Genomic DNA, 18,808 nt, shown 5'->3' on the forward strand with positions numbered 1-18,808 from the left:
TTGAACCTCTGTTCCCTCAAAGGCCAACTATGAACTTAAGTAAAGATCCCTAATTTTCTGGCATTATTTTGCACTAGTACTTACCAATTCTCTTGTATGTGCATCGTTCCTTGAAATATCAAGATTCCCCTAAGGAGCTGTAATCAAGATCTTATTTGTAAAACTTCCCATAAACATGATTTCATTTATAAAAATTAACCTATAAACATTCAGGAAAATAACTCCATTGCTTATAAAAAGAACCCCATGGGCAAAGAATTCCCTATTGCCCATATGTACCACATATTCAGTGAGCAGTTTCCCACAAAAATGCTATCAAAGCCCCTCACATCTGAAAGTAACCTAAACCACAAAAATATAATCAAAGTTGCCTTATTCTTATGGGCACACCTTCTTCAGCTCTGATAGGAAGAAAGCTCCATGACTGATTGTAGATAAGCTGGACTCGAGCACTACCTTTCCAAATTTAATGTGCTCTAATTAAACAACCGTGTTCAGTGGTTTTAACTGCATCATTGCACTTTCTGATGTTTCTGATACCAAAAAAAGACTGGATTTTAGAGGTGAGACCTTACAGCTGACAGTCTCTCATTTCCCTTCCACCCAGATTTGGGGGGCAGTAGATAAACCTGAAAACTATAATGTTTTGTTATTTGTAGGGGATTAATAAGTAAACACTGTTAAGGGATACTAGTCCTTATTAAATATTAAATATTTTGTATTATGTCACCACTTTAGCAACATGAATGCTCTGGATGCACTCTTCCAAAAGCATATGCATATATAAATTCTATGTATGATATCTGGGGTGATCATGAGCCCCACCTAAAGCCCAGCTGTGGCCTCCTGATCTCAAAATAAAGAACCTATCTCTGCATTCAGCAGACAAGTGTGAGCAGACACCTCTAAGAGTTCCAGGACTTCACCTCCTTGAAAACGACATGAAGAAGTGAACTCTGCACTGCCTTTAAAGGTGTGCATCCAATGCAAAGAACTCAGCACTCATCAGAAACAGTCACCACCGCATTCTCTTCGTTATCTGGTCAGTTTCTCAAAACAGAAACGGTTTAGTTAATTCCTCTTAAAGGAAGGCTCTGGCTCTTTTCTGTTTGGAAGGCTGAGAAGCTGAGGGATGGAGAGCCTCCTGCTTCTGCCACAGGGACTTCGCACTGCATCTCTCCAGAGAGCTAATCAGTAGACACTCTGACGCTGGCAACATAAACAAGCCAGGAATTAGCCTGGCTAATGCAGGTGTTTCCATCTGGTAGACTGAGGTCGCCACCGGAAGCCATCTCACCAGCACTGCTCAGCCACCCACCTCCTCAAGGCTCTTGCCATCCTGCACCTTCACTTAAGACAGCTGTCTTCTTAAATTCCCTTCAGATTTTTTAAAAGCAGTGTTCAGTTACACATTTTATTCTACACTAAATTAGCCTCTTATCCTCTTTCTTGTTCTCTAGTTTCTTAAAAGTTTGTCCTCTCTATATATCACACAGCTCAATTGTCTATAATATACTACTAAAACATACACTGATATATTCATTATTCCTCAGACTCCAAGGTTCAGTTTAAGTTACAAAAACTAGTGTTTGAGAGATTCATTAATTTATTAAAACCATTTTTGGGGACTCCCCTGGCGGTCCAGTGGTTAAGACTCTGCACTTCCACTGCAGCGGGAATGAGTTCAAACCCTGGTTGGGGAACTAAGATCCCACATGCCACACATCAGAGCCAAAAATAAATAAAATTTTTAAAAGACACAATTTGATTTAATGCTAAAAAAGAGGTCTTCCAAATGTGACTTTTTTGCCACTTAGATTTACTCCCATCGTTCCACCAGGCTTCCCAAATTCTGAATTTACCAGGTGAGATTAAGACTATATTAATTTCAGAGACTAAACTTATTATTCCATTAAAAAAAAAGTGTATTCCAAAATGATGAGCAGGTAGAACTGAAATGAAAACAACAGGAACAATGAGAAGAAAAAGTTTTCAAGTACTCAATATCCTTGCTTACTTTTCCCATGACCCTGTGATTGAAAATCAGGACAGCATTTTAAAAGCTGGTCACCTTGGAAAGCACAGAAACCTCTAAAAATAAAAATCAACATTTACAGACTCTGCCATAATGGTTTCCTGGTAAACAGAAAGACATGCTTGCTATTTTACCCCCACACAGAGATTGTGGTAATTAATTATTCAACATTTGGAAAGTGCTTTAGAGATAAGAAGCTAAGTGCTAAAAACCACCATCAATTTGCAGCAAACCGCACTTAAAGTGAACTCACCAGGTTTACTGTTGGAAACTGAACCATTAGTCTAAGTCCATGATTTTTTTCTTTTTCTTTTTTTCTCATTTCATTTAGAACATTAGACCAAACAGCTGACACTCACATGCAACCTTCCTTTCCCTTCAGACAACCTTTGAGTGTCACTGAGTAAAAAACTAGTCCTTAAAATATATAAATTCTAATAATGTGGTTTCACTGGAATTCACAGTGAGATGCTTATTAAGGATCCTTCCTTCTCTGCCTTTTATTTAAGTAACATAATGAACAGTTAATTTACTAAAAATTTCATGTGTAAAAGCTTTGAGAGTAATCAAAGTTTAGTTTAACATACTTCTACTGTATTAGTGATCATTAGGCAAACATTTAATGTTCATGACTATACCACATACACAAATTTAGATGAACAATTAAGAATTGACTGATTAATATTCTAGTGAAGGCAAGAAATCATTCTGTTTAAATTAAAAAATTAGGTTTTGTTAAGAATTTTTCCTTATTTACAGTATATTCTGGTTTTAATCTATTCATTTTAAAACTCAAAACAGGGGTCCAAAATTTAGGAATTATTTTTACCAAAGTACAACTAAAACCTACATAAAAGCCAATCTGCCATAATTCAAGACACATGTACCCCAATGTTCATTGCACACTATTTTTACAACAGTCAGGACATGAAAGCAATCTCAATGTCCACAGACAGATGAATGGATAAAGAAGATGTGAAGCACATATGCAATGGAATATTACTCACCCATAAAAAGGGACAAAACTGGATCACTTATAGTGATGTGGGTGGACTACAGTCTGTTACACAGAGCGAAGCAAGTCAGAAAGAGAAGAATAAATACCGCATACTAATGCATATACATGAAATCTACAAAAATGGGACCGATGAACCTATCTGCAGGGCTGGAATAGAGACACAGAGGCAGAGAATAGACAGGTGGAACAGGGAGGGAGAAGGGGCGGGTGGGACAAATTGGGAGGATAATATTGACATACATACACTCCCAGGTATAAAACAGATAGCCAGTGGGAAGCTGCCGCATAGCACAGGAAGCCTAGCTTAGTGTTCTGTGATGACCTAGAGGGTGGATGGGAGGTGGGGAGGAAGGCTCAAGATGAACGGGATACATGTATACATATGGCTGATTCACTTTGTTGTGACTCACTTTGTTGTAACCCAACATTGCAAAGTAATTATATTCCAATAATAAATTAAAAAAAAAAAAACCCACCTGAGTTCATGCTAAAAAAAAAAAAAAAAGGAGGAATCATGAAGCAGTTTTTTCCAAGCAGTTTTTATTGGACTATAGTTGCTTCACGGGCTTCCCTGGTGGCTCAGACGGTAAAGAATCTGCCTGCAATGCAGGAGACCCAGGTTCGATCCCTGGGGTGGGAAGATCCCCGGGAGAAGGGACTGGCTATCCACTCCAGTACTCTTTCCTGGAGAATTCCATGGACAGTGGAGCCTGGCGGGCTACAATCCATGGGGCTGCAAAGAGTCGGACACGACTGAGTGACTAGCACACACATGATTGCTTTACAACGCTGTGTTAGCTTCTGCTGCACAGAAAGTGAATCAGATATACAGAGACACATATCCCTTCTTTTTTGAACTTCCTTCCCATTTAGGTCACCCCAGAACACTGAACAGAGTTTCCTGTGCTATACAGCATGTTCTCATTAGTTAACTATTTTATACATAGTTTCAATAGTGTATATGTGTCGATCCGATGAGACAGTAGCAGGCCACACTCTGCAAAGGCATCATGTGGTAATTGTGGTCACTCTGGGATTAAATATACAACATACAAGATATACAATCATTCTTACCTCTGTCCATTTTGGAAACAATTTTGTGCAGAATATTAATTTTTTTTACTTCCTGTCTCTTACACAGTGAAAGATCATATACGCAAATGTCATAATTTCATGTTTTAGAGAATTAAAAGCTGTACTGACATAATCTTCTTGGATCTGAGACTTATTTCCATTACATCGAGCTCAACAACATTTCTCTAAAAAGAGGGTTTACGCATTTTAATCCCCAAAATGCACAGTTTTTAAAAAGTCATCTTTGGTTTTAGAAAGGGCTTATCACGAGATGAGTTTTCACCACTTTAAACATGAATACCTTCTACCCATCTATCAGTCTTAAGTCTTTTATCCATATTCTTCCTTCCCCAAGATCTCCCCCACCAAGAAAACAAAAAAAAGCATGGATGTAAAATCTTAAATGTATTCAACATTCCTAACCTCAATAGGAAAAAAAAAGCCCTTCTGGTTTCTGAAGGAGATGTTCTCCATAAGGCTCCTGGCTCACGGAACAAAACTAACTGGAATTCTGCGTGGAACCCACAATAAAGTGCTCAACCCCCAAATAAGGTAATACCGAAAGACAAATTTTCTTATTGACTCAGCTTGATATTTACTGTGTGTTCCATATAATCTTCAACTTCTATGAATCATTGTGTAATAAAAAGGCAGACAAATGATTTTTCATTGTTCACTCCTAACATTGTCATTTATTTTAAAGAAACTGAGAATACTTTCAAACAATTGCAAACTAGGGAAGAAAATGAATCCAAGGAAGGCCTTTCTTAAAAAAAAAATTCCTTCAAAGGAAGTATCACAGTATTTCCTCCTCTGTTCTGCCAGCTTTAATAAGATATGCCAACAGTGGACTATTAGTGCAACCAGAAGAAATGGGCACACTTTATGTCTTAAAGAAGTGTTTTGTGGCAGACATGATTAGCTATCTCTGTTTCAATGTTAACAGGGCAACCGGACAGTTCCTTAAAAATAAACAATTTACTATAATATAATTGCCTGGGGGTGTTGGGGTGGAGGGGAAGTAAGTAACTTCAAGTGCAATGTTTTCCATCCATACAAATATGAAGAAGACAGAAACTGTCCAAAGGAATTAGCTATGTTCCCAAGTGACTGAGAAATGAATTGGCAGGGACTGAGCCTCCATGAGAACATTATTTTGAATCAAAACCAAATTTCTAAAACACTCCAGGTGATCCGCTCTATATTTATGGAACTTAAATACTGGACTGTTGAAAAGAACGATTCTGAAAGGCTTAAGAAATGAAGCAATTTAATTAAGTGGTAATGCTGTATTTACTGATTGTGTTGTAATGTTCGGATGTAGAACCAGAGTGAGAGGAAAGACAAAGAGCAAGACTGGTGATCTGCATGTGGGTGTGTGTACTCAGTCGTGTCTGACTCTTAGCAACCCCACTGACTGCAGCCCACCAGGCTCCTCTGTCCATGGGATTCTCCAGGCAAGACTACTGTAGTGGGTTGCCACTTCCTCCTCCAAGGAATCTTCCCAACCCGGGGACTGAGCTCACGTCTCTTGCATTTACAGGCAATTTCCTTACCACTGAGCCACCTGCGAAGCCTGGTGACCTTCTGAGATGGACACTATCACCTAGCCATGAACTGCCTTATCCAGCCACTCCCCAACACAACAGCAGAGCTGAGTCCATGTCCCCTATATTTGGAAGGTCCTTACCTAAGTTACTTTGAGAGAGGCTAAAACTAACACACACAACTACCTAAAAATGTCATTCACCATACGTCCAAATCCTTCAAATTTCATCATCAGGGATTATCTCTTTTGCTCCTTTCTTCCGGTAAAAATTAAAACTGTGAATACTAAGACACATACCACGTTAAATTATTTTTCTTACAAGGATATTGTCAAATTTTTTCCTCTTGCAAGGAAAAAAATTAATAAAGAGAGCATTATCTTTTAAACTCGTATTGTACTAGAAGAACCATATTATAAGGGAAATGTAAAGCTGATAAAGTCATGTATGATGATAATAACTAAGAAATCATTCTCACCGTGTGCTACAAACCCTTCTAAGCATTTCACATTTATTAACTCACTTAAGAGCCTCGGAATTACAGGAGGGAGGTTCAGATGAAGAGTTGAAGCACTACAGACTTGGGGTCCGGGCTGCTCCACCCAGATCTCCTCCTCACAAAGGAGGGGCTTCCCCAGTGGGAATCCTGGGTAACTGATGATGCTCAGCTCAGTCTTACTCCAGAAAGTCACCTGAGCCAAGGTCACAGCCCTCTCCAAGGACAGCCCCCATCTCACGACTGGCTGACATGAGGCAGAAAGGCCTGGCTCCCTTACCTCGACACAAGGCAACTCTGAAGGGTCTGCCCAGCTCCGGAGCTCCCAAGGGGGTCAGCAGAGGCCTCGGCTGCCATCGTATCGACTTCACCTCCTCCTCCTGCCCCATCCAACGTCCTTCACTCCCTCACAGGTATTATATACCTCAGCACAAGCCCCAATAAACATCCCGCCCAATCAGAACCTGCTTTCCAGGAACCAACCTAAAACCATCCTAGGACTCAAGTCCAGGCACTCTGGCTCCAGAGTCCATGCCCATAAACAGTACACTGAAATCCTGACGGTAAGGCAGATTCAGAAAACACGCTCCCCGGGTATTTCCACAGGCCTCGAGACCTGCCCAGAATCCTCTCTCCTGGTCTCCTAATCCTCAGAACCTTTGAGGAAGACACAGCCACCACCTCAGGCTCCATCACCCCAGAGCCCCACTCTGCTAGCTGGTTGAAACAGCCCTCGCTGGCCCACGCTTCTCAGACTCCCTCATGGAAATGGGTCCTTCCACTCGGCCTTACAGCCTCTCTCTCAATACAGCTAAGGCCTCATTGTTAGGGCACAGTACCCGACCAGTCCCTCTCTCATCGCAGCCTCTGGACTTCACTTGCAGTCCAGTGTTGAGCACGCTGCACTTCTAATGCATGGGGTGTGGGTTCCATCTCCGGGTGGAGAACTAAGATTCCACAGGCCATGTGGCACTGCCGAAGAAACCAAACCAAAATAACAACAACAACAACAAAAATACTGTTCAAGAGGCTCAAACATGCTCAATTCACGAGAATACACACTTTGAGGGTCACTGCCCACCATGAAAGCAAATAGCAAAACCCTTAATCTTTGTTTAGACATAGCTCAGACATCTCTTTACAAACATAAAAGATAAGCAAAAGAACGTCTAAAGCAGAGCAATATTAGAACAGGTGGGGCAGGAGCAACAGCTCCACACACCTCCAGCCCAAAGAGCACCGCGGAACTGTATGAAGACCCTGAGAAATGAACAGAATGGGAAATTATTTTCAATAGATTGCTAAGAAAGGAGATGAGTGTGTGCAATTCATTTTAGGATGATATACATCAGAAACATATTTTAAGACAATTTTTACTGGACGCTTAATTAGGTAAGCTTCAGTTATCAGAAAATTCAATTAAAGTGAATACTTCATACTGTAATGACAGTAGATAAATAGATCACTCCTGCAGTTTAAGCAGAAAGAGCTTTATTTCCCAGAGATGGGCTTCCTAAAATATGACTTCCCCTCCCTTGATTCCACAGACTGGGACCCATGGTACCTACTGCCCAATCTTCAGGCATTCACACCCTGCCATCACCGCTCCCCTAGTCGTCAGGGCCCTGTTAGATCCCATATCCCTGGATACCCACCTTAGAACTGAATCCTTCACTGTCTAAGTAAGACTGAGAAGTTATACCACCAGCTCCTGATTCAGGCAGCCACCTGCTTAAAGCCTGGGCCACCTACTCTAGCCTGGTTTTTTCTGCCACTTCGGTTTTTATATAAAGGACACCGTATTATTCAAATCCTTATACTAGAGTCCTTCCATCACAGAAGCTAAGAGCTGTGGGTCAAACAGGAATACATGGCACTGGACTTTCCAAGCTATTTAATCTGTGGATATAATATGACATCTAGGGTATCCAACTCACTTATTTTTAAATCTACAAAATAAATTTCACTTAGTTGGGAAAGCAAACTCTTTTAGAGTAATGGAATTATCCCAAACGAACCCTGAACCAAAAGTGTTGGTTTTAATTATTCAGAAACACCCAATTTGATTTTCTCAGCAGCAAGGTGTGGACTTGATTTAGAGAAATTTTACAGGGAGTGTTAAATGATGTGATCATTTTATAGCCTCAAGTAAAACAATGCACTTAGACTAGTACCTTCCGGTCAAGGTTAAGAGCTAAGATAAGACCAGATGAAGTAGGTTAACTTTATAGGAAATGTCATGTGAAGCCAGACCCACGATCCCCCAGACCACCCTTCTGTGACATCTGACAGCGACATCAAAGAGCAAGAAATCACTCTACAGAATGAAAGGTGACTCAAACAAAGTCTTGCGACAGAGCTCTGAGTCAAGACAGAAGACTGTCCAAAGAGATCTACAGATCAAACATATCCATCTTTTCTTTTAAATTGTACAAATACTTGATCTACCTAAAGATTTATTCTGGGCCTCCTGAGAAGCCAGTTTCTCCTCCTGGGGTAAAATGTTGCTCACAGAAATACCTACTACATAAATTTAAACTCTTCTTTTATGTTAAACCTATGTCTGTCAGTTGTATGTGGTCCTCCTAGCACTGCTGTTCTTGATTTGTGGCAGAGACTTGGACTCAGATGAGGTGAAGTCTCCTTTGAGACTTCACTGTTTAAGACTACAGCATTCACATCGATTTAAAGACACCCCCCTACCCTCATGATATGCAGTGCATTTCTCTAGACCTTTCCCAGGTATGTCTGTCTTGAGGTGCAAGAACAAACCTTCAAGGGAGCCATGTAGGAAAAATTCACCTGGTTCAGATACATGGATGAACATAGACATTCAGCATGAAAAGCTCCCTATTAGGAGGTGATGTGTGTGTGTATTAGTCACTCAGTCATGTCCAACTCTTTGTGATCCCATGAACTGCGGCCCATGAGGCTTCTCTGTCCATGGAGTTGTCCAGGCAAGAATACCAGAGTGGCCAGCCATTCTCTTCAGGGAATCTTCCCGACCCAGGGATCAAATCTAAGCCTCCAGCACTGGAGGCAGATTCTTTACCATCTGAGCCACCAGGGAAGTCCTAGGAGGTGATAACTGAACTCAAATATGTGCTCAAATGCAATATTTATCAATACACCAAAGAACAGTGAAATTCTTGAGATTTCACTGGAAATATCATTTACACATAATAAGTAAAACATCTGGGGCTTCTCCAGTGGCCCAGTGATTAAGAATCTGCCTTGCCATGCAAGGGACACAGGCTCGATCCCTGGTGGGGGAATTAAGTTCCCACATGGCACAGAGCAACTAAATTCAAGTGCCTCAACTAAAGAGACTGTGAGTCACAACAAAAGATCCCAATGGCGCAACTAAGACCCGACACAGTCAAATAAATAAACAAATAAAAATAAAACATCTGTTCTCTAATGTCTCAATATATTGTGCATTAGCTCCTATCATAAGGTACACATACTATAAGGCAAATAATATACATCGAATAATACAGATATATATAGTAATGATATTCTCTTACCTTTATATAAAGCCCAGTAATATCACAATGCCCTAAGAGCTGTACCATAAAGAAGTTTTACTTTCCCTCACTTTTATTTGTGTTACATCTTCCAAAGATTTTACGAGAACAACATCTGGATTTAAAACTCCTAGTTCAATATATTATAAAAGAATGATTTGAGTGAGGCAAACACCAAATTCACAGACATGAATACCTAAGTGAGTGAATGACTCCCTCGTCGCCTACCACAGGAGGCACCTATTCAGGTTTGTCAAATGATAACTCAGAAAGTAACTGGGCGCCAAAGAACTTACACTTTTGAACTGTGGTGTTGGAGAAGACTCTTGAGAGTCCTTTGGACTGCAAGGAGATCCAACCAGTCAATCCTAAAGGAAATCAGTCCTGAATATTCACTGGAAGGACTGATACTGAAGCTGAAACTCCAACACTTTGGCCACCTGATGTGAAGAACTGACTCACTGGAAAAGACCCTGACACTGGGAAAGACTGAAGGCAGGAGGAGAAGAGGACGACAGAGAATGAGATGGTTGGATGGCATCACCAACTTGATGGACAGGAGTTTGAGCAGGCTCCAGGAGTTGATGATGGACAGGGAAGCCTGGCGTGCTGCAGTCCATGGGGTTGCAAAGAGTCAGACACGACTCAGTAACTGAACTGACCCTAAAAGTACTAGATGTGCTTCATTTCCCCATGGTTTTTTTTGTGTTTTTTTTAAACAATAATTTCTATATATTTTCTTCAGAGAAGGCATAAAAATTACAATTCCTTATAAACTTTTTTTTAGGTAAATGCCTCTTTCGAAATCTTAAAAACAATGCTCATTGGGGTAAGCTGGATGAAAGCTAAGTAAAAACTGGACTATATTTTTCTAATTTCCTCTGAACCTACAATTATTACAAAACAAAAAGGCTTTCTTAAGTGCTAACAATTCATTTTTAATTTCAAGAAATTAGTGCATAAAACTGCATCCAATTCAGAGAACAGATAAAATACAGTCCTATCTAAATAAAAAGTTTAGGTAATTTTTCCAAGGAACTATAAAACATCACAAACTCTAATAACAAAAGTTTCATCCCCAAAGTTACTGGATTCCAAACCTCATGACAACACATTTCACAAGAAATATTTGAAAGACCAAATAGCAATGATCAAACCTATTGATACTACAGTGGAGGAATTTCTCTAGAAGAAATAGACTTTAGATTAAATTTGAGTGTAATGATTGGGCATCTCTGACTGGTCTGTCCAGATTTTTTTAGGTGACTAATTATCATTCCACTAAGTAAGTATTTTCACTACAAAATATGCTATCCACTGTGAGGACCACGAAAGTGACTCTGACACAGTTCTCACAGTGAGGAGACAGAAAGTGTACAAAGACAACAAGAATACAGATGAAAGCAAAGGCAGTGCAGAGCAGTAGGCAATAAAGGGATCAATTAGTGTACAATTCACTGCTGAATATTTTGGCAAAAAAAAAATGTGAGTACTTGAATAATATTTTCTTCTGATGTTTCTGGATGGATGTTTTAGTCTCATATCTTAAGGTATTTTTCGAGGGAAATTATCTGATCTCATTTATCTAAATCTTTTGAGACGCTTCTTATCCGCCTTCTCTCTTTTCCCTGGCAAAGCAGTTCAACTTGTAAAACTGCAAATGTGTGAGCTGTGTGTTTCTTCTCAACCTGTTAACACTCAGCAATTTTCTAAAGGCGATTGTAATCAGTACGCTAGCCATCTCCAGCCACGAAGCCCTAGTCTCTGTGAACATCAGGAGTGCTCATCTCACATTCCTAAGGACACATGTCTAGAGGTCAAAGGAGTGAAGGCATTTCTGCAGCAGCTCCGGGTGTGAGCTCTCGCTGCAGATGCAGTCGACATGCAACGCTCAAGGGGAGGGTCCTAGGACGGCAGCCATCCATCCAAGGTCCCATCCAACTCCCCGGCTGAAGACCTCACTCGGTCCTCACTCTGAACTAACATGTTTCACAAATAACACTTTCAGAACTTCATTCACGGTCAGTCTGGGGTAGAAAGGACCAAAGCCTTGCCTTGTGTTAAAGACATTAAGAACCTCCAGGGACTTCCCTGGTGGCACAGTGGATAAGAACCCACCTGCCAATGCAGGGAACACGGGTTCCATCCCTGATCCTAGAAGATTCCACATGCTGCAGAGCAACTCAGTCCCAGCACCAGAACTGCTGAGCCCACACGCCACCCTTACTTAAGTCTGCACACTCCAGAGCCTGCGAGCCACGACTAATGAGCCCCAATGCTACAACTACAGAAGCCCCCTGCGCCCTAGAGCTTGCAAGTTGCCACTGCGGAGCCTGTGCTCCGTAGCAAGAGAAGCCACAAGAGAAGCCACCGCAAGGAGAAACACAAGCACCGCAAGTAGAGAGTAGCCCCCGCTCTCCGCAACTAGAGAAAGCCCCCATGCAGCAACAAAGACCCAGCACCGCCAAAAATAAATTTTTTAATATATAATAAATAAATAAGTATAGCAGTGTGCACATGTCAAAAAAATTGAAAAAAAAAAAAAAAGAATCTCCCCATGAGGCCATTAGAGACAACAGATTTCCACGCTGAAGAACCAGAGAAATGGAAGAGCTAATCTCATTCCACTCTCCTGGGACATCAGTTTAGAAATTATCATTGTCATGATCCTATTCTTTAAATAGTTGCTCTTCCCTAAATCCACAGCGTCAATGTCTTTTAAAAGTCACAAGGGCTGAATAGACACAAAAGAGAGGAGCCTTGCATCCAGCATTTAACACAGCAATAACCAGACATGCCTGGGTGCTTTTTGTTTTTAAAAGACCCACTTTAACTTCTTACAGGAATGAAATCACCCAGAACAGAAGATGAGGCTTTCTGAAATTCACTATTTGTAAAATAGTAATTTAACAAGGCAGACCATAATTACCCCTTGTATTTATTTCAATTTTCCATAGCATTATGTCTGTAACAAGAAAACAAAAGCTGTCTTGTTATTCCAGATGATTCCATTTTTCCAGTAAATCACCCTAAAGCAGCCACATTCGGGTCAAGCACATATGAGGGATGCTACCTAAAATGTAAACGTCCTCATAAAATGTAGACTAACTTATGTTATTCTGAAGCAATATGTGTTACATACTCAGTACTCAGAACCCCAAAACAGTTTTACTCAAATGACAAAAGCCAACCAGCCAACACTACCACCACTAGCTCTCAAAAGAAAAGAAAAAGACTCAAATATGAGAAAAAAGAAAATTCAGCCTTTGGGTAAGAAAATCTAACTAGATTTACACATCAAACTCCAAGTTCCTTCTGCTGCAAGTCTGGTTTTGCAAAGGGATACCTTCTATTGTTTATCATGTAATTCTGCAAAATAAAGATCATGCAAATTCTTGTTCTATTTCATGTAAATATAAATATAAGCATTAAACTTTCCAGATGAAGAAAAAAAGAGGGTCAAAAAGTCAAACCAATAGTTGAGAGTCAGACCTTTCAAAGGATTAGGAATCACTGCTTTACACAAGAGTTTATAAAGTATATGCCGCAAGTTTGCTTCTGACATTATAATCAACATATCTGAGAATGATCTTATCCATACTAAGCTGAAAGGGCTCTCTACAAGCTCCAGTTATCAGATTGTTCACCTTTAAATATTCAATTTATCAGGAAGCATGGTTACCAGGGTATCAGCACTGGAAAACCCACTACAAGATTTTAAATCTGAAAATTGTTGGCCAGCATTCTAATTATAGAAGCAAAAAATATTCAGTGTGTAAGCTCTGAGGGCTCACCCATAGGGTGAAGAGCACTTTAATCATTTTCAAGGGTTCTCCCGGTCCTATGTGTGTTACTTGGAGGCATAAATTTGATATGAGCTATATAGTGAAATGGGTGATCTCAAGCTGCTGGCTATTAGACTCATTTTTTCAAGCTGATGTTTAATAAATCCTGTTTCCTGCTCAGCTTTCGCAATAAAAAGTAAAAGTCCTAGAGAAAAAAAATGTAAAAACACAGTGTGAAGCATGCAGAGTTAACAGCTCAAAAAGACTGCTTAAGTGTGTAGTTCATTCATTCAGCAAACAAGCATCTATTACTGTGTCAGGAACTGTTCTCACTGTTGGCACAATTCAAGAGTAAGGTATGTTTAGAACATGACAACAATAATAAAATAACTAAAATATCTTTGGCCATTTACAGTTTTTAAGAAAGCTTTATAAATAACACCTCAATTGTCTCCCATAACAGCTCTAATGAATTCGGTTTTACAGCCACTTTAATAATAATGAAAAAATAAGAGATCTAGATGATTTTTCTAAATTCTCCAAATCAAGTAACTTATAAGTAACAGAGCTGGGTCTCCAACTCATACCTTCCAAATGCACATTTCCATCAGTCACTGGGCAGGACCACATTACAAGATGCTCTAGTTTCATGGTAACCACAGAGGATATATTCTATACAGTTTTGAACTGTGTTAAAGCTTTCAAGGAAAAAGTTTTACAGATCCAGACCAGGGCATGATCAGACAAGATACTACAAAAACTGGTTAGACCCAACTAGGCCCAGATGTTGCAAGATTCCACTTCCCCATAAACATGCTAAGTATATGCTCATCTAATACAGTAGCACATGCTAAAGGGCACACTCACAGGTGCCATAACAGTCCATAAAGGGCCAAAATGTGGGCTGTGGCCCAATTCCTGGAAATCCCTGCCCATTCCCCAAAGTAGATGGACTCTCCTCCCACTTGTTAGCCTATGAAATTACTCAGCCCATAAAAACCAACAACCCCATACCCCCTAGGCTCTGGAGCCCCTCTCATCTTCTGAGATGGCCACCTGCTGCCTATGGAAACTCTGTCTCTTTGAATAAACTCATTTTCACTTAAAAAACTGCTCTAATCTCTTCACCCATTTATTTTACTTATTATATAAAGACCCTGGTGAAATGAGTCTGCCTGGTTAGCTGAGCTTTCTAGACAAATAAGGTAAGTTTACTCCCCAAGTCCTAATATGTTTTTTAGTTGGGATAATATACTGGACAGAAACTCCTAAGCCAAAACCTTGAACTAGAACTTCACAGAAGAAAAACAAAGCCAATAAACATATTAAAAAGTACAAAAGGTACTCCAGGAAATGCAAATTAAAACCACAATGTGATACCACTATATATCCACTAGAATGGCTAAAATTAAAAAGAGAGATAACAGTAGCTGTTTTTAAGGATATGGGGCAGTCAAAACTCTCAATAGATGCTGGTATCACTATCTACTAAGACTGGCTCAACAATTCAAGTCATCACACACATCCCAAATTCCTACCCATACCAAAAGACACATGTAAGAATGCTCAGAGCACTGCTTTTCATAATAACCAAAAACTGGAAAAAAAAAAAACTCAAATGTCCATCAAGAGTGAAATGGATAAATAAATGTGGCCTTCTCATCAAATGAAACAGGACAGTACAATGAGAAAAAACAAATTGTTGCGAAATGCAAAACAAGAATGAACCTCACACACATAACACTGAGCAAAAGAAGTGAGGCAAAAGGATAGAGAACATGTATTCTGGTAGAAAGTTCAATAACAGGTAAAAGTAACCTGCAGCCCGGGAAGGGACTTCAGGAGGCAAGCTACCCTTGGCGGGGAGGAGAGTGGGGCTTCTAACTGCTGACAATGGTCTATGTCTTAGCCTCTGGTGCTCATGCCCAGGGCTCTTTTCACTTAGGTAAATCAATGAACTGTTTACTTATCATTTAATGACATGCATACTTTTCTATACCATACTTTTCTCTGGTAGCTCAGTGGTAAAGAATCCACTTGTCAATGCAATAGCCGCAGGTTTAATCTCCAGGTCGGGAAGATCCCCTGGAGAAAGAAATGGCAACCCACTCCAGTATTCTTGCCTGGAGAATCCCACGGACAGAGGAGCCTGGCAGGTTGCAAAGAGTTGGACACGACTTAGCAACTAAACACCAGCATACTTTTCTATACACACAGTATTTCCATAAAAACTTTAACAGGCAGGAAGAAGAGTAGGAGAAAAGAAAGAAAGAAAGGAGGAAGGGAGGAGGAAGAAGGAAATGTATGAAGTGATGTTATCAGGATGGTGGAAAGAGTCCGTAACCACCAAGCTTCTTTTCATTCTCCCGTCTCTTAGCCGATCTCTTCCTTGACTACCAAGCTGTTCTCGGGCACTTTTCAATGTTAGCCATGCAGCTGACAGTACCAGGCCATTTCTATCTTCCAATCTGTAGTTTGCTGCTTACCACAGGGCTAGAAATGTTATAATCAGCCACACTGCGTGTGAAAAGCCACTCATGTGAGGGCTCTCCTATGAGTAAAGTGAATGCTCTTTAATGTCTATCTTTCTTTTTAAACTCTGTTTTGCCTGCTTAGAGGCTGTTTTGCTGACGAATATGCCAGATACAGGAGTTACCAAAAGATGGAGATGTTCCTGGGCTCTAGGGCTTTCCTCGTGGCCCAAATGTCTGGTAAAGAATCAGTCTATAACCCAGCAGGAGGAGAAGGGGACAACAGAGGACAAGATGGTTGGATGGCATCACTGACTCAATGCACATGAGTCTGAGCAAGCTCCAGGAGATGGTGAAGGACAGGGAAGCCTGGAGTGCTGCAGTCCATGGGGTCACAAACAGCCAGACACAGCTGAGCGACTGAGCAACAGGAAAAACAACAACCCAGGCAACCCCAGTTCGATCCCTGGGTCAGGAAGATGGTCTGCAGAAGGGAATGGCAACCCACTCCAGTATGCCTGCCTGGAGAATCGCATGGACAGAGGAGCCTGGCGGGCTACAGTCCATGGGGTCGCAAAGAGTCAGACATGATTGAGCAACTAACACTTTCATTTATCCACTGGGCTCTACCCATGAATACTAGGTCTCTGGGCTAAAGCTAGAATCAACCAACATAAAATTCCAGATCCCAGGAGTTTACTTACTTGCAAATAGTATAAGAGAATATCACTAGTGAATATATTTATAAAAAAAAGAAAAGAACTGCTAACTTCTTATCTAAGACATTATGAACAGCTTCGCTAATTGGGTCACTCACAGAATATCCTATCAGTTTTAAAGAATATATTCCTTTCTCATTTTGTATTTTTATTAACTTTGATTTTTTTAAATCCTCCCAAAAAGTATACTGCAAGTTTTATTTTAAACTTTTTTTAAGGTTTCCAAAACAGAAACTCAAGTGCAACAGACATAGCCTCTTTCTACACAGTAATCCCCAATGTAAAAAAAAAAACCTGAAATATTAGTTGTAAAATCCTTTTACATCTTAATTTATGTAACTTCTTTCTGTATTCATTCTCTATGAAAAATAAAAGTTAGTTCTCAAGACCGGAGCTAGAACTGGGGCACACAAACTGAAAAAAGTCACCCACGGGCACTGCAAGTCCTGAAATAAAGAGGCAGGTGGGTGCATCCACTACAATGAATGATAAACAAGGAACGGAAACTCTCACTTTACATCAGGATCAATGTTTATCTGCTTTAGTATCTTAAAAACTGTGACTAAAACAACACTTATTCGAGGACAGTCATTTCAGAAACAGGTATCAGTAGTTCAAAGATGAAACATTCATTCCCACCTCACCGATAATTTTCTGCTTAGTTTAAGAAAAGCATACAAAGTTCCCTGTACCTTGGCTTCCTCATCTTTTAAACAAGCCTGATAATCCCTTACATCTACTTAAATTGCAGAAAAAGATGATGCTTTGGCTTCTAGAAACAACTATAGATGTACAGGGTTTCACCATGATGAGGTCCATCTCCATCTTTTCGAACACATAACTTAATCCAAAGGCAAATAAGACCGTATCATCGAGGGTGAAATTATGAACATCATGAAGAAGATTGGAAGAAAAAGTTTTCTCTCTTCTTTGTCACAGCAGGTAAATAAATCCATCATATTTCATAGCTGGCTGTCCTTTTGATGCCCTGTTGGAAATGCCATTCCACTGCGGAGACTAGAGAAATGCAATAAAAGTCATTGCCACAAAATCATTATGACAGCCATAAATACCGCTTCAGATAAAATAAAATTGGCCACCTCTACAAATGAGGAGTACGCGTGCACCTGTGTGTGTGCCTGTGTGTTGTGTGTGATGTACATCGGACAAAAGACCTGAGTAAAATGGTGGGTTAGAAAAATCCATCTTCACTGCTGGAAAAATAACCAACAGTGTGTACTACAAGGGATATAAAATATCACATTAATGTTAGAGGGACAGTAGCATATTTTCTATTCGTGACATAAATCAAACTCTTAGCTATTGGGAGAAAGGCAAACATGTACGTGAAATACAACTTAGCCCTGATCTTGTATGAAATAAACATTATTCTTTCCCTCCTTTCAAATTCCGACATTATGCAAAAAATCCCTGAAAGTAACAAGATCTAGTTTCATAAAGTCTTATGAACTTTCTGGATGTTCCTAAACTATGTGTTTGGCTAAATGGCTTCCCCCACACAGATAAATTTCACAATTCACAGGTTGGCCTCGGAAACTGCAGCCACAGCGAGAACCCAGATACGTGTTCCGCTCACAGCTTCCTCTGTCCCATCAAATCATGTACTCTGATTCTTTTCATTCAGCTATGTAAAGGAAAGACTCCTTAAAACTTTCATCATTACTACATTTTTCTCTGCTGAGTTTGTTCTTTCCACTCCCAATCTTCATACCTATCAACTCCAGTCTCGGCTTTCATTCATATTAAAAACGAACACAAAAAACGCCCCAGGAAACAAGCGGATGATGTGTATTGGCACATTTAAGTAGCAGGGAATTCTCACAGGACTAACAACACTAGTCCTCGCGGACTGCAGCGCCCTCAGAGGCAGGCGGAGAAACCTGATTATCTACGTGATTCACCAACTAATGTGTATTTCCTTTCCTTAAGTGTTGTGTGTGTTTTTTTTTAAGATGTAAGCGACGGCCAGACTATCGATCTTGTTATCAGAATGAGGGATCAGAACCTGAAAATTATACTTGCCAGAGCTCAGTGAAAGATGAAATTACCACCAGAGTGTGCTGGAATTTGTCCCAAAGGTTACCCGTTTCTATCACATTTTTTCTCTAAATATGA

At 40.2% G+C, this 18,808-nt stretch overlaps 1 protein-coding gene across 2 annotated transcripts in view; it reads right to left on the reverse strand.

Annotated features, from left to right (window-relative positions):
* Positions 1–18,808, reverse strand: part of SLC4A4 (solute carrier family 4 member 4) — a 351,570-nt gene that overhangs the window by 330,202 nt on the left and 2,560 nt on the right. Inside the window, exon 1 of one of the 2 annotated variants that reach the window (XM_043906522.1) lies at positions 6,451–6,579. The exons of the other annotated variant lie outside the window; for it this stretch is intronic. Within the exon in view, the coding sequence (XP_043762457.1) occupies positions 6,451–6,527 (77 nt within the window). The 5' untranslated portion in view covers positions 6,528–6,579. Of the gene's footprint in view, positions 1–6,450; positions 6,580–18,808 lie in introns of those variants that run through there. 2 annotated transcript variants of the gene reach the window in all.

This window comes from Cervus elaphus, chromosome 6 (genome assembly GCF_910594005.1).
Source record: "Cervus elaphus chromosome 6, mCerEla1.1, whole genome shotgun sequence".
Taxonomy (NCBI): Eukaryota; Metazoa; Chordata; class Mammalia; order Artiodactyla; family Cervidae; genus Cervus; species Cervus elaphus.